Genomic DNA, 12,896 nt, shown 5'->3' with positions numbered 1-12,896 from the left:
TGCACAAAACAGGTAGGAATCTGATCTGAAACCAACTAGCAAACCAACGGCAGCAGTCCGTACAGTTCTCACCCCTTAAGAGAGTTCGAAAGCCCCAAAAGGATCTGAAAAATCAGCTTAGAAGCAAGTCTGATATGCTTGGCAGAATTAGGATTTTAGTCAGTCCTTAAGAAAAACATTTCAGTTGCACATTCCAATCAGTACCGTACAGATGGACTTGCAGTAGGGTTAATATGAAACCCTAAAGGCTGATCGATGCTAACAAAACTTAAGGACAGCTCCAGGTAAATCGCAATGTTCAGTCTAACATTAGGGCTTGCCGCAAGACCACTTTCAAACCCTAGAGTAGGAGAAAAGAACCCTAAGGTGGTTCGGCCCAACAGTAGGGTTTGCTGTAAAACCCTAGAGAATAGAAGAGAGAAAACCCTAGAATGGTTCAGCTGCCCTTTCCAGATAGGTCCAACCTATCCTCTCTGATAGTACTTCTCTTAGAAAATAGATAACTTACAAGGAAAAACTGTTCGTTGCCTTCCAAGGTTAGTCGAACCCTAGTCTTCTCTGATTCTTCCTGATCACCAACACTCTGCAACCGTGACACGTCTTCAACAGATGCTAAACCCTCTGGCGATCTCCAAGAATCAGTCCACGAACTCCACTTTCTCAGCTTCCAGCCCTAGGGAATTCTCATGTGGTCGGCTGGACTAGACTCACATGAGAAACCCTAACTTGGCTCTAATACCGAGTAGAAGTTCAAGACTGCTATCAGTCTTGAACCCTAATAGATTTCAGGTTCGAAAGAGGAGAAAAAGGTATAGAGGAGAGAGGAGAAAGAGTAGAGAGAGAGAGCAGTAGAACACAAGAATTGAAAGGAAGGACAAAATCTGAATATTCTATTGCCGCCACTTCTATTTAGTATTTATAGTTTATGCTAGTTACATGAAAGGACAAATCTGAAATATAAAACAACATAACACATAAAACAATATAAAACTGAAATATAAATAACAACTGGAATATCAAATTGACCATCAGCTAACCCTAGGATGATTAGGGCACATTCTACCCTACGGACAGAGTGGGACCACAGCTGTGGGGCCCACATCAGTGTTCTCTACAGATAGTAATCACATTACTAAAGAGAACAGAATAACCATTCGCACACAGTTTTGAAATAGAAGTCAAATTTCTTCTCAAATTGGGAACATAGAGACAATCTTTTAATGTAATTATTCTCTAAAATACAATTCTACAGTTCCTATGGCCGTAGCTGTAACGCTTGCAGAAGTCCCTAAGTAAAGAATCACTTCACTGTCATTCAGTCTTCTGCTTGTCCTGAACCCCTGCAATGTATTACATGCATGAGCAAAAGCCTCGGAGTCAATACACCAGGAAGCAGAAGTGACAACATATTGGTTGCTATGACAAAGGATTCGAAATTACCTTGTTTCTTGGTCTCCAGGTACTGAGGACAATTCTGATAGGCCCCCAATTAATTTTATGTATGCCAGGAAGGGGAAAGGTCAGCTTTCGGCCAAGGGGGGAAATAATTGAACATGGGGGAACTTATGGCTGGAGGGAATAAGGAGAGTTTTGTAGCATTTATAGCTTGCCAATTGGGAATAAGAAGAGTAGCATTTATAGCTTGTCAGTTGGGAATAAGAAGAGTGTGAGGCATTTATAAGTTGGCCAGCTGGGCATTTATTATGGAAGGCAGTTATGCTGTAAGATGTGTATAAGAAGGGGCTTTGGGGGATGGAGGAGACAGACTTTTGTTGAGTACAGAATTCTGAGAGTGCTTGGGAGAGCCGACGGTCTCTCGAAGAACCGACCTACTGTAAGTGATCTTTTCTTCTGAATGAATATCAGTTCCATGTTGATGTACTAGTGGTTTGGATTCTGCTATGGGTCTATGAACTGCATGTCAAATTTCTGGGTCATATCAGTGGTATCAGAGCATGTCTTTCCTCGGCCATGGTGACAGCTATGGAAGTGTCAACGCAATAAATATGAAGTCATGTCCCCCGCTGGCCTTTTACAACCTTTACCCGTACCTAAACAGATCTAGAAGGATATTGCTATGGACTTTATTGAGGCTCTTCTTAAGTCAAAGGGGTTTGACACAATTATGGTGGTGGTCGATCGTCTCTCCAAGTATGCCCATTTTATCCCTCTCATTCATCCTTTCTCAGCTCTCACGGTTGCTCAGGCCTTCCTGCACAACACAGTCCATTTACATGGCATTCCCCGCGCGATTGTATCTGATCGTGATAAAATCTATATGAGCTTCTTTTGGTGCAAGCTTTGCGGCTGATTCCCCCACCCACTGGTCTTCTTTGATATCGTGGGCAGAATACAACTATAATACCTCTTTTCACACTGCTGCTGGCATGACACCTTTCAAGGTGGTTTATGGGCGCAATCCTCCTCCATTAATCCGCTATGAGCTTGACTCTACGGCTAATGCTGATGTTGAAGTTGTTCTCCTTCAGCGAGATGCTATACTTAGGGAGCTGCGTGCTCATCTACACCGTGCACAACAAAAGATGAAAGATTCGGCTGATGTGAATCGCCGTGATGTTAATTTTGAGGTTGGAGATTCAGTATATGTGCGAGTGCGACCTTATCACCAACAGTCTCTAGCTCGCCAAGCCAATGAAAAGCTTGCCCCTCGATTTTATGGACCATTTGCTATTGTGGAAAGAATTGGCGTTGTCGCTTATAAACTTCAACTTCCTCCAGAGGCAAGGATTCATCCTGTTTTTCATGTCTCGCAACTCAAGAAAACAATTGGCAATCATATCTCTTCTCTTGTGATTCCTTCCACTCTGTTAGTTGATATGGAAATGCTGGTGGAACCTGCAGCCGCTCGAGGGGTGCGTCCATCCACTATGCTTGGAGTTACTAGTTCGGAAGTGCTTATCCATTGGCAGGACCTGCCTGATTTTGAAGATTCATGGGAGCCTTTTGACTTACTTCGCGACCAATTTCTCATTTCAACCTTGAGGACAAGGTTAAACTTTGGGCGGCGGGTAATGATAGGCCCCCAATTAATTTTACGTATGTCAGGAAGGGGAAAGGTCAGCTTTCAGCCAAGGGGGGAAATAATTGAACATGGGGGAACTTATGGCTGGAGGGAATAAGGAGAGTTTTGTAGCATTTATAGCTTGTTAGTTGGGAATAAGAAGAGTAGCATTTATAGCTCGTCAGTTGGGAATAAGAAGAGTGTGGGGCATTTATTATGGAAGGCAGTTATGTTGTAAGATGTGTATAAGAAGGGGCTTTGGGGGATGGAGGAGACAGACTTTTGTTGAGTACAGAATTCTGAGAGTGCTTGGGAGAGCCGGCGGTCTCTCAAAGAACCGACCTACTGTAAGTGATCTTTTCTTCTAAATGAATATCAGTTCCCTGTTGATGTACTAGTGGTTTGGATTTTGCTGTGCGTCTGTGAACTGTGTGTCAAATTTCTGGGTCATATCAAATTCCTCTTCCAGTGGTCGGTCTGTTTGCAGAAGTGACAGGCATCTGATGCCTTGTCCTTCATCTGCTTTTTAGGCTTGCTAGTTTTCTTCTGAGGTTTCTTCTTTGCCTTCTTCTTCTTCTTGCCCGATTTGCCACCTTCAACAAGCATGGCAATGGGCTCATCCTTCTTTATCAGTTCTTCGGCCCTCTGCAACATATTGCTGAGTTCCTGAAGGCTAATGTTTAGCTTGTTCATATTGTAATTCATTATGAACCGATTGAAGAAAGGAGGCAAAGAGTTCAGGATGGCATCAACTTTGGTGACATGATCTATCCAGATCCAAGAGCCTCCAGTTCATTGATATATCCCATCATCTTAAGACAATGGTCATGAACTAGTTGGTTTTTGGACATTTGTATGTTCATAAACTGCTTTAGGACTTTCTGACGAGTAGAACGATTATGCTCTTCATACATTGTCCTTAGACTATCCAAGATATCTTTGGACACTTCGATTTGATCGAATTGTCGTTGTATCTCATTGTCTAAGGTGGCTATGATATAGCACTGGGCAAGAGAGTTTTTCTCTTCCCATTCTTGATATTCCCTCCTGCGGGCCTTAGAAGCCCTATCGCCCAGACGATCCAGAGCAGGGTTCTTAGCAACTTTGTCCAACTTCTCGGACGTTAGAACCAGCATAAGGTTACCATACCTGTCAGCGTAATTCGGGCCCTTAAGCTTATTATCGTCCAACAGTTTGGTGAATTGTCCGTTTGCCATTTCTGATAAAAGGCAAAACAAATATTAGTCCACAACTCGATTTGATTCAAGTTATCTACATAGATATGGCTTTTAATCTATGTTCCATTTCCATTTGTTCATCTCTGAGATTTCCCTCGTATCTCAGTGATGGAGACTGCGAACTGCCTCTGGAAATGTGGGAAACTACAGAGTGCATGGTGTCAACTGTTTCAGCTGCATAACCCCACCACCTTCTGTGAAGGATCACATCCACTCATCTCATGAGCTTTCCCTTTGGCCTCTGTTAAACAAGGTTCATTGCCATTTTAGGTTAAACCTTTCTGTCCAGTGAGTGCTTACCCATCATATTCGTGAACGCCAAGGTACCGTGAGAGAGTCTTCTATTTTAGGATAGGCCCCTCCCACATCGGTCTATGACGCCCCAATCATCTTATGAAACAATCCAACAAATCTAGCAGCAAATGGATAGCCCAATTTTATGGTGCATCTCCTCATTACTGAAGGACTCATCTTCATGCTAATGATGGAAGGCCTTTAGAGAGTTCATCATATGAATCTCCCTATCACATGCACTCATATTTCAGTGGAGGGAATGAAATATTATGCCCTAGTTTTATTTAGGTCAAATCAGAGTGGTTCCCACTGACTTTCTCAAAGCCATATTTAAATGGGCCCTAAGCGGCTAGGGTTCTGCATGGTTCATCTTTGGGAGGAAGTTGATGTGGGGCCCACCATATGGGGAGATCATCCAATGACCTTATGGACCCCATGGCAATGTTGTGCATTTAGCCATGGTGTGCGAAAGAGCCACTGTCAAAATAATCACGGGCCAATTACTTATGGTCCATGTATGTAGCACATCACACATCCATACATCACATGCATGAAACAAATTGATCCAATCAGTCTAACTGAGTTGTCTTCTCTCTGTATTGAGTGAGTGTGTTTTCATGGTTCGCCCTGCTCTCTTATTTATAGCCTTAAAGAGACAACTTCCTAATCTCATTAGGAGTTTCCTGATCCAAATCTTTATTTGGATCTAGACTCTTTAAGTGATAAGGATAATCCCTTATCTTATCTGCAGATAAAGATCAACCTTCCTAATCAAATTAGGAATTCCTTGATCCAAATCTTTATTTGGATATAGACTCTTTGAGTGGATAAGGATAATCCATTATCTTATCTGTTGATCCAAATCTCAGATCCTCCCCTATTTAATTAATCTATTTAACCCAGTTCGAAATGGGCTTTTAAGCCCATTAAGCTTTCAGGCTCACTTCCTCTTTAATGTTGGCTAACTTGGCTCTCTTTGTATGGCGTGGGACCCTATCATTGATCTACACATCAGCCACATGGGTTTAGCCTAGCCTCTGTTACAAGGCCTAGCCGAATTCACCGATGAATACAATGAACCCCTGAGTCCATCACTATGGGCTCTTAATGGGCCCAACATTTATACTAAATGGTCCCTACGTCCAGCCATCTTATGAAGGCCCAAGGACTGTGGGTAGATACAAGATTAGCCCATCAGGTATAACCCTCAATGGTCTTACACTTAACCTCTCAGCCCATAATGATCAAACACTACCTGACAAGAGAGGACCTCTCCCTCTACTGCAAGGTGCAGTGCTGCACTCTCTACTCACATGGATCACAGGAATTAAAACATTTTTGCAAACATTTTGAAACCATAATATATATATATATATATATATATATATATATATATATATATATATATATATGTATATCTCTATATAAATATATTTTGCAAAAACAAATTTCAACGATTGAAATCAACTACCGGCAATTTAGGTTTCCATCAGAGAGAGTGCATCCCCAATCATTCACTTTGTTCGACAAAATGGTTGATCCTGTCACTATGATCACCCACTCGGAAGAATTCTCATATTGTCCCAACATACCCAGGTTTAGACCCCCTCTAAGGATCTCATTGATTAGCATATCAAAGACAACCCAATCCAACACCTAGTGCAATATCATAATCGAATCTAGGGGTCAGGTGTAACATTCCAGTTTTTCCCATCTATCTCCAACGTCCAGGGCAATACTGGAATTTTGGTCCGGTTCAGGGTTTCAAGAAAACCCACACTTCATGTACCTCAGGTCTCACCTTGGCAGCTGAGACAAGCCACTCCAACCAACTTGGCAGTACATCAGTGTCAGCTTTGACAGGATAAATCTCCCCAAATCCATCCAATGACTGTGAAGATTCTAAACTAAGACGAGTCTCATATGTGTCCAGTTTAAGGGTATGTACTTCATTCATTTACTATAAATGTCATAATGCACTTCATGCTGATTGGAGCTAAGGGCATAGGCTGTCTAACACTTGTCACCTAGGTGTCGCCTTGACAAATATGATAGCAACACATTAAAACAAGAGCACCATGTAAAATCAAAAGGAAAAAAAAAATAGACTGACAAAGCAAAGAACTAGTTCTCAATTGGATTTGTTTGAACCGCATGAATGTTATAAATTGTAGTATAATAATCATATGATTTTCAGAAAAAAAAAATCGCTTGGTAATGCTTTGGCTCACTGGTGGCCAATAGATAGTGATACAATCTCTGAACTCCCAAACAAACCCTAGAGGAATCTGTAGAAAGAAAGGACAAGAGAAAGGGAGAAGAGAGGAAGAGAGAAAGAGAGAAAACTGGAGGGCTGTCCATTACTTGGTTAGGACTGGCCTATTCATTTACATAATATTCAAACATAACAAAACATAAGTAAATGGCTAAGACACCCCTGATCAATTGACTGCTAATACTCCCTCTCAAGCTGGAGATTTATATATCATATAATCCCAGCTTGATGCATATGTATTCAACCCTTTTCTAGCTTAAGCTCTTTGTAAACAAATTTGCCCATTGCTTCTCTGAACTTACATGAGATGTGCTGACCTCTCCACCAAGTACCTTCTCTTTCATGAAGCAACAATCAACATCTATTTGTTCGGTTCTTTCATGGAAGACCGGATTAAAAGAGATATGGACTGCTGCTTGGTTGTCACAATACAGCTTCGTAGGACTTGTCATGGTGAATCCAACTTCCTGAAGTAGGTGTTTCAACCACATAAGCTAACATGTGGTGTGTGCCATGGCTCTATACTCTGCTTTAGCAATATTTGCAACCACAGTTTTCTTTTTGCTCTTCCAAGTAACTAAATTGCCTCCGAGAAATGTACAACATCCTGTTGTAGACCTTCTGTCAAAGACTGATCTTAGTAGCCCAATTGCATCAGCATGGCCTTCAATTTCAAGTTTGCTGCCTGATTTGCAATCCATGTCCCAGAGCTATTTTCAAACACCATACTCATCCAATGACTGCATTCCAGTGAGGAATCTGAGGATTCTGCATCAATTGATAACTACACTTACTCATCTCTCACCATTTCAGTTTCCAAGCCCAAATGTTCTATCTCCACCAGCACCCCTTGGGATATCCTTATTTGATATCCCCAAACTGCCGAATGTTGTGGTTTTAGAGAACTTCACTTCTTGAGGAGAACAGTAGAGTGAGAACATTGGGGCTTATGATGGGATGACCAAAACCAGTGAGGATCTTGACCATGCCCATTAATGATCCCCATCTTGACAAAAGCATCTTTTGGGCATTTAAGAGTGCACAATCATGACCCAGGGTTTTGAACGAGGAAGAATATCAACAAAGTTTTCTGGTTTCCAGTTTAGAGTGACACTTCCAACCACTCTACCCAGCTCTCCACCTTTGCTGTTTTGGTAGGGTGTCTTCAAACCTACCTAGCAGACATCTTCAAAGGAAACTTGCCTTTCTACAACCCTTTCCTTGCTTATGAAGGCTGTATTTTCCTAACCAGCAACCTGAATCAAATATCGCCTTGTCAGTTAATCCCAGGCTAACCACATCCTTTTTTTAGATAAATTAACCACAAGCATGTTAAGGACAAGCAGTTAAAGTCTCATCTATACTAAACAAGTCCTTTGATCCTTATAAGCATTGTTGCATGGGACCCGTGGTCCTTTATAATACCCAAACTTACCAAGTAAAACATTAACTTGTTCTGAAATCTTCTTTTTCATTTACTCTCTCTTTTCTTTGTGCATAGGTTCCCGATTATGCTTTGAGGTATGCCCAAGGAAAGTCAGTGAGGTAAGCTTGTGCTTCGTAGGAACCTTTATTATGTAATCATCACCATCATCATCATCATTATTGTTATTATTATTGTAATTGTTGAAGATTAATCAGTTTTATGATGTTTTTCTGAGTAGATGTTTTCTGTTAGTTAGATAGCAGGTGGGGACCATAGTAGTTATGTGAGTTCAAATTTTATTATGTTTTTGAGTGTTATATATGTTGTTTTATGTTTTGCTGCCCTATAAGGGCATAGTTGTCTTTGTATTGTTCTATTATTTTTAGTAAAAATAATAAGTGAAGGGGGTGGCCAAATCATTGTTGTCTTTTCTTTTCAACTTCTCTTCTCTTCTCCTTCTCTCTTCAAGAAACTACTTTTCTTTCATATTTTTTAATTCAGCAGATTTCCACTTGGTATCATAGCATTGGCTAGGATTTCTTGAAGCATTCTCATGCAGCCCTAGATCAGTCGATTGCCCAGTTCTTGGATTTTTTGGTGGGATCTAGTCATCAGGAAGGTGATCTATTGTTCGGCATCAAAATCAAGAAGAACTAGAGTACAGGGAAGAGTCCCAAAAAAGTTGGACTCTTTGTTTTTTATCTGATCTTGGGCACCCAAGTATTGTTAGTTTTCTTTTGATTTTCTGAAGAGGGCGGTTTGGTTTTTGGTGTCAATTATGATTGTGTATGTGGATGATATAGTGGTGATAGGAAATGATCTGGAGGAGATTGATGATCTCAAAAAATCACTGCAGCAAGAATTTGAGATCAAAGATCTTGGTGAGCTCAAATTCTTCTTGGGGATTGAAGTTGCAAGATCCAAGCATGGGACCTTCATTTCACAGGGAAAGTATGTACTTGACCTACTGCAGGAGACTGGGAAGCTGGAGACCAAACCAGCAGACACTCCTATTGATCCAAATCATAGAATTAATGGTGTGGATGGTGAGTTGGTAAAGGATGCGGGAAGATATCAAAGAATGGTGGGCCGACTGCTGTATTTGTGTATGACACTACCAGGTATTTCTTATGTTGTCAGTGTTGAGTCAGTACATGCATGCACCTCGGGTTCAGCATTGGGAAGCTATTGAGAGAATACTTGCATATCTGAAAAAGCACCCTGGCAGAGGCATTTTTTTCTCAAATCATGAGAATCCTATATAGATGCAAACTGAGCAGGATGCTTAGATGATAGGAGTTCTACATTAGGAGTGTGTACTTTTGTAGGTGGAAACTTGATCTCCTGGAAGAGTAAGAAGCAAGCGGTTATGGCAAGGTCAAGTGCAGAGGCTGATTATAGATCCATGGCTCATGGTGTCTCAGAACTTCTTTGGGTTAGATCTCTTTTGAATGAGATTGGGGTGAAAGCAGAGGAACATATGATGTTATATTGTGACAATCAGGGTGCAATCAAAATTACCCACAATCCAATTCAGCATGACAGGACAAAACACATTGAAGTTGATAGACACTTTATAAGAGAAAGGGTAACAACCGGAGAAGTTTGTTGCCTTATGCCTCTTCAGAGTTGCAGCTGGCTAATGCTCTCACTAAAGGAGTGGCAAAGAACAAGCTTGAATATGATCTACGCAAGTTGGGAATGTGTGACATTTACTCCCAAATTGAGGGGGAGTGTTGAAGATTAATCAGTTTTATGATGTTTTTCTGAGATGTTTTATATTAGTTGATAGATAGGAGGTGGGGACCATAGTAGTTATGTGAGTCCAAATTTTGTTATGTTTTTGAGTGTTATATATGTTGTTTTATGTTTTGTCGCCCTATAAGGGCATAGTTGTCTCTGTACTGTTCTATTATTTTTACTATCAATAATAAGTGAAGAGGGCGGCTAGATCATTGCTCTTCTTGACAGTGAGGCCGGCCAGAAATAAGAGAAGAGAAGAAGAGAGAAAGGAGAGAAGAAGAGAAGAGATTGGCAATGGAACAGTGTTGGCAGCGCCAGCTTTATTATATTATATAGGGCGACAGAAATAAGAAGGGAAAAGACCCTTGTGCCCCTGCTGTAAGTGAGTACAGTAACAGACATAACAGAAATAAAAAAAAAATGAAATAAAAAATGCCTTAACTAGCCAAACAGACCCTAACACAAATAACTTAATTATTTCAACACTCCCCCTCAAGTTGGAGCATAGATATCAATCATGCCCAACTTGTTACACAGATCATTGTGCCGCACATGATGAAGACCTTTGGTGAAGATATCTGCAAGTTGTTCTTCTGAGCTGACATATGGAGTAAACACTTCTCCATTTTCAAGTTTCTCTCTAATAAAATGCTTGTCCACTTCAATGTATTTTGTCCTATCATGCAGGACTGGATTAGCAACAATATTGATGGCAGTTTTATTGTCACAGTAGAGTGGCATAGGATTGCTCAATGCAAAACCCAATTCACCTAACAGATTTCTTATCCACATAATTTCAGCAACCCCATGAGAAATCGCTCTATATTCTGCTTCAGCACTAAATCTAGCCACCACACTTTGTTTTTTACTTCTCCATGTGACCAGGTTTCCTCCTACAAAGGCACAATACCCACTGGTAGACTTTCGGTCATCAACTGCTCCTACCCAAACAGCATCAGTATATACTTCCACCTTTAAGTGACCATGTTTCTGGAATAACAAACCAGCTCTGGGAAACTTCTTGAGGTATCTAAGGATCCTCTCTGCAGCTTCAAAGTGAGTTGTTCTAGGGTTGTGCATGAACTAAGGACACCCACTGCATAAGCAATATCAGGCCTGGTCATAGACAAATACAAGAGTCTCCCTATGAGTCTCTGGAACTTTTTCACATCTTTCAAAAACTCTCCTTGACTGTCTCCCAGATGATGATTAGATTCAATTGGTGAGTCAATTGGTTTTACCCCCAACTTGCCCGTATCTTCTAGTAGATCTAGTACATATTTCCGTTGGGAAATAAAGATGCCCTTGTGAGAGCAAGCAACTTCAATTCCAAAGAAGTAACGTAAGGGGCCTAGATCTTTCACCTCAAATTTAGTGGCTAAGAATTTTTTTAGTCTCACTATTTCAGCCTCTCAATCTCCTGTGATCACTATGTCATCCACATACACAATAAGAGCTGTAATTTTCCCTTCACCTCTTTTCACAAATAGAGTGTTATCTGGCTTGCATTGTTTGAACCCCATCTGTTGGACTTCTAAATGGAACTTACTAAACCAAGCCCAAGGTGATTATTTCAACCCATATAAAGATTTTTTTAACCTGCACACCTTTTGTTCACTGCCTTTTGCGCAAAAACCTGGAGGTTGGGTCATGTACACCTCTTCCAAGTCACCATTCAAGAAAGCATTTTTTATGTCCAATTGGTGAAGTTCCCAGTCAATATTTGTTGCCAATAAAAGAAGGATCCTAATAGAGTTCATCTTGGCCACTGGAGCAAAAGTCTCTGCATAGCCCACTCCATATACCTGTGTAAAGCCTCTTGCCACCAGTCTAGCCTTGTACCTTTCAACAGTTCCATCAGCCTTGTGTTTCACTATGAACACCCACTTGCAACCCATTGGTTCCATCCCTTCAGGAAGGTCCACCAACTCCCAAGTGCCATTTTTGTGTAATGCATCAATTTCTTCCTGCATTGCATCTGTTCATTCAGGTTTAGATAAAGCTTCTGCCACATTCTTAGGAACGGGGACACTGTCCACAGAAGAGAGAAATGCACAGAATGAAGGTGAAACATGATCATAGGACACAAAATTAGAGATAGGATGATTAGTGGTACAAGATCTAACACCCTTTCTCTTAGCAATAGGAATATCAAGATCATTGATGATAGGTGAATCAACATTTAGAGGAACAGGCATATCAATAGGAGCAAGTGTACCTGGCTGATGAAACAGATCTGCCTCTGGTGAATCCGATGATGTTGGTTGCATAGTGTCAGGTTCCACGGCTCTTGAACTCTGTTGGATTTTATGGCGACGATGAAAAACCCAGAATGGAGGAGGATCGGGTAAAGGAGGTAGTTGAGTTTGAGTCGCCTGTTTCTCCTCAACCCTACTCTCCCCCTGAGGAGAAACCAAGAAGAAAGGTTGATTCTCAAAGAATGATACATCAATGGAGACATAGTACTTGCGAGAGGTAGGATCATAGCAGCGATACTCCTTTTGAGATAAAGGGTAACCAAGGAAAACACAAGGAATAGCCCGAGGATCAATCTTACCTCGAGTAGGGGACAGGTTATGGACAAAGCAACGACACCCAAAAACATGCATCGGAATGGTGGACAACGGAGTTGTAGGAAACACAAGCTGATGTGGGGCCTTATATTCTAGCAATTGAGACGGCATACTGTTGATGATGTATGTAGCACACAAAACGACATCCATCCAAAAACGTTTTGGCACATTCATATGAATTAATAAGCCACGAGCCACTTCAAGAAGGTGATGGTTCTTTCGTTCAGCAACACCATTTTGTTGGGGTGTCCCAGCACAAGAGCTTCGCTGAAGCGACCCATTCGAAGCAAAAAACTCTGTGAGATCACTATGGAAGTATTCATTC

The 12,896-nt window shown here is 41.1% G+C and overlaps 1 protein-coding gene across 6 annotated transcripts in view; it reads left to right on the top strand.

The window, feature by feature from the left end:
• Positions 1-12,896, top strand: part of LOC148879505 (DNA (cytosine-5)-methyltransferase 1-like) — a 171,442-nt gene that overhangs the window by 125,181 nt on the left and 33,365 nt on the right. For all 6 annotated transcript variants that reach the window (XR_016104257.1, XR_016104258.1, XM_088961046.1 and 3 more), the window contains one exon: positions 8,331-8,374. Coding sequence is in view for 4 of the 6 variants with exons in the window: in XM_088961046.1 (XP_088817172.1) it covers positions 8,331-8,374 (44 nt within the window). In the remaining 2 variants the exon portion in view is untranslated. The remainder of the gene's footprint in view (positions 1-8,330; positions 8,375-12,896) is intronic.

Source organism: Nelumbo lutea, chromosome 1 (assembly GCF_056320005.1).
Source record: "Nelumbo lutea isolate HS-2025 chromosome 1, American lotus-T2T, whole genome shotgun sequence".
NCBI classification, from domain to species: domain Eukaryota; kingdom Viridiplantae; phylum Streptophyta; class Magnoliopsida; order Proteales; family Nelumbonaceae; genus Nelumbo; species Nelumbo lutea.
This window is presented reverse-complemented; position numbering and strand designations above follow the sequence as displayed.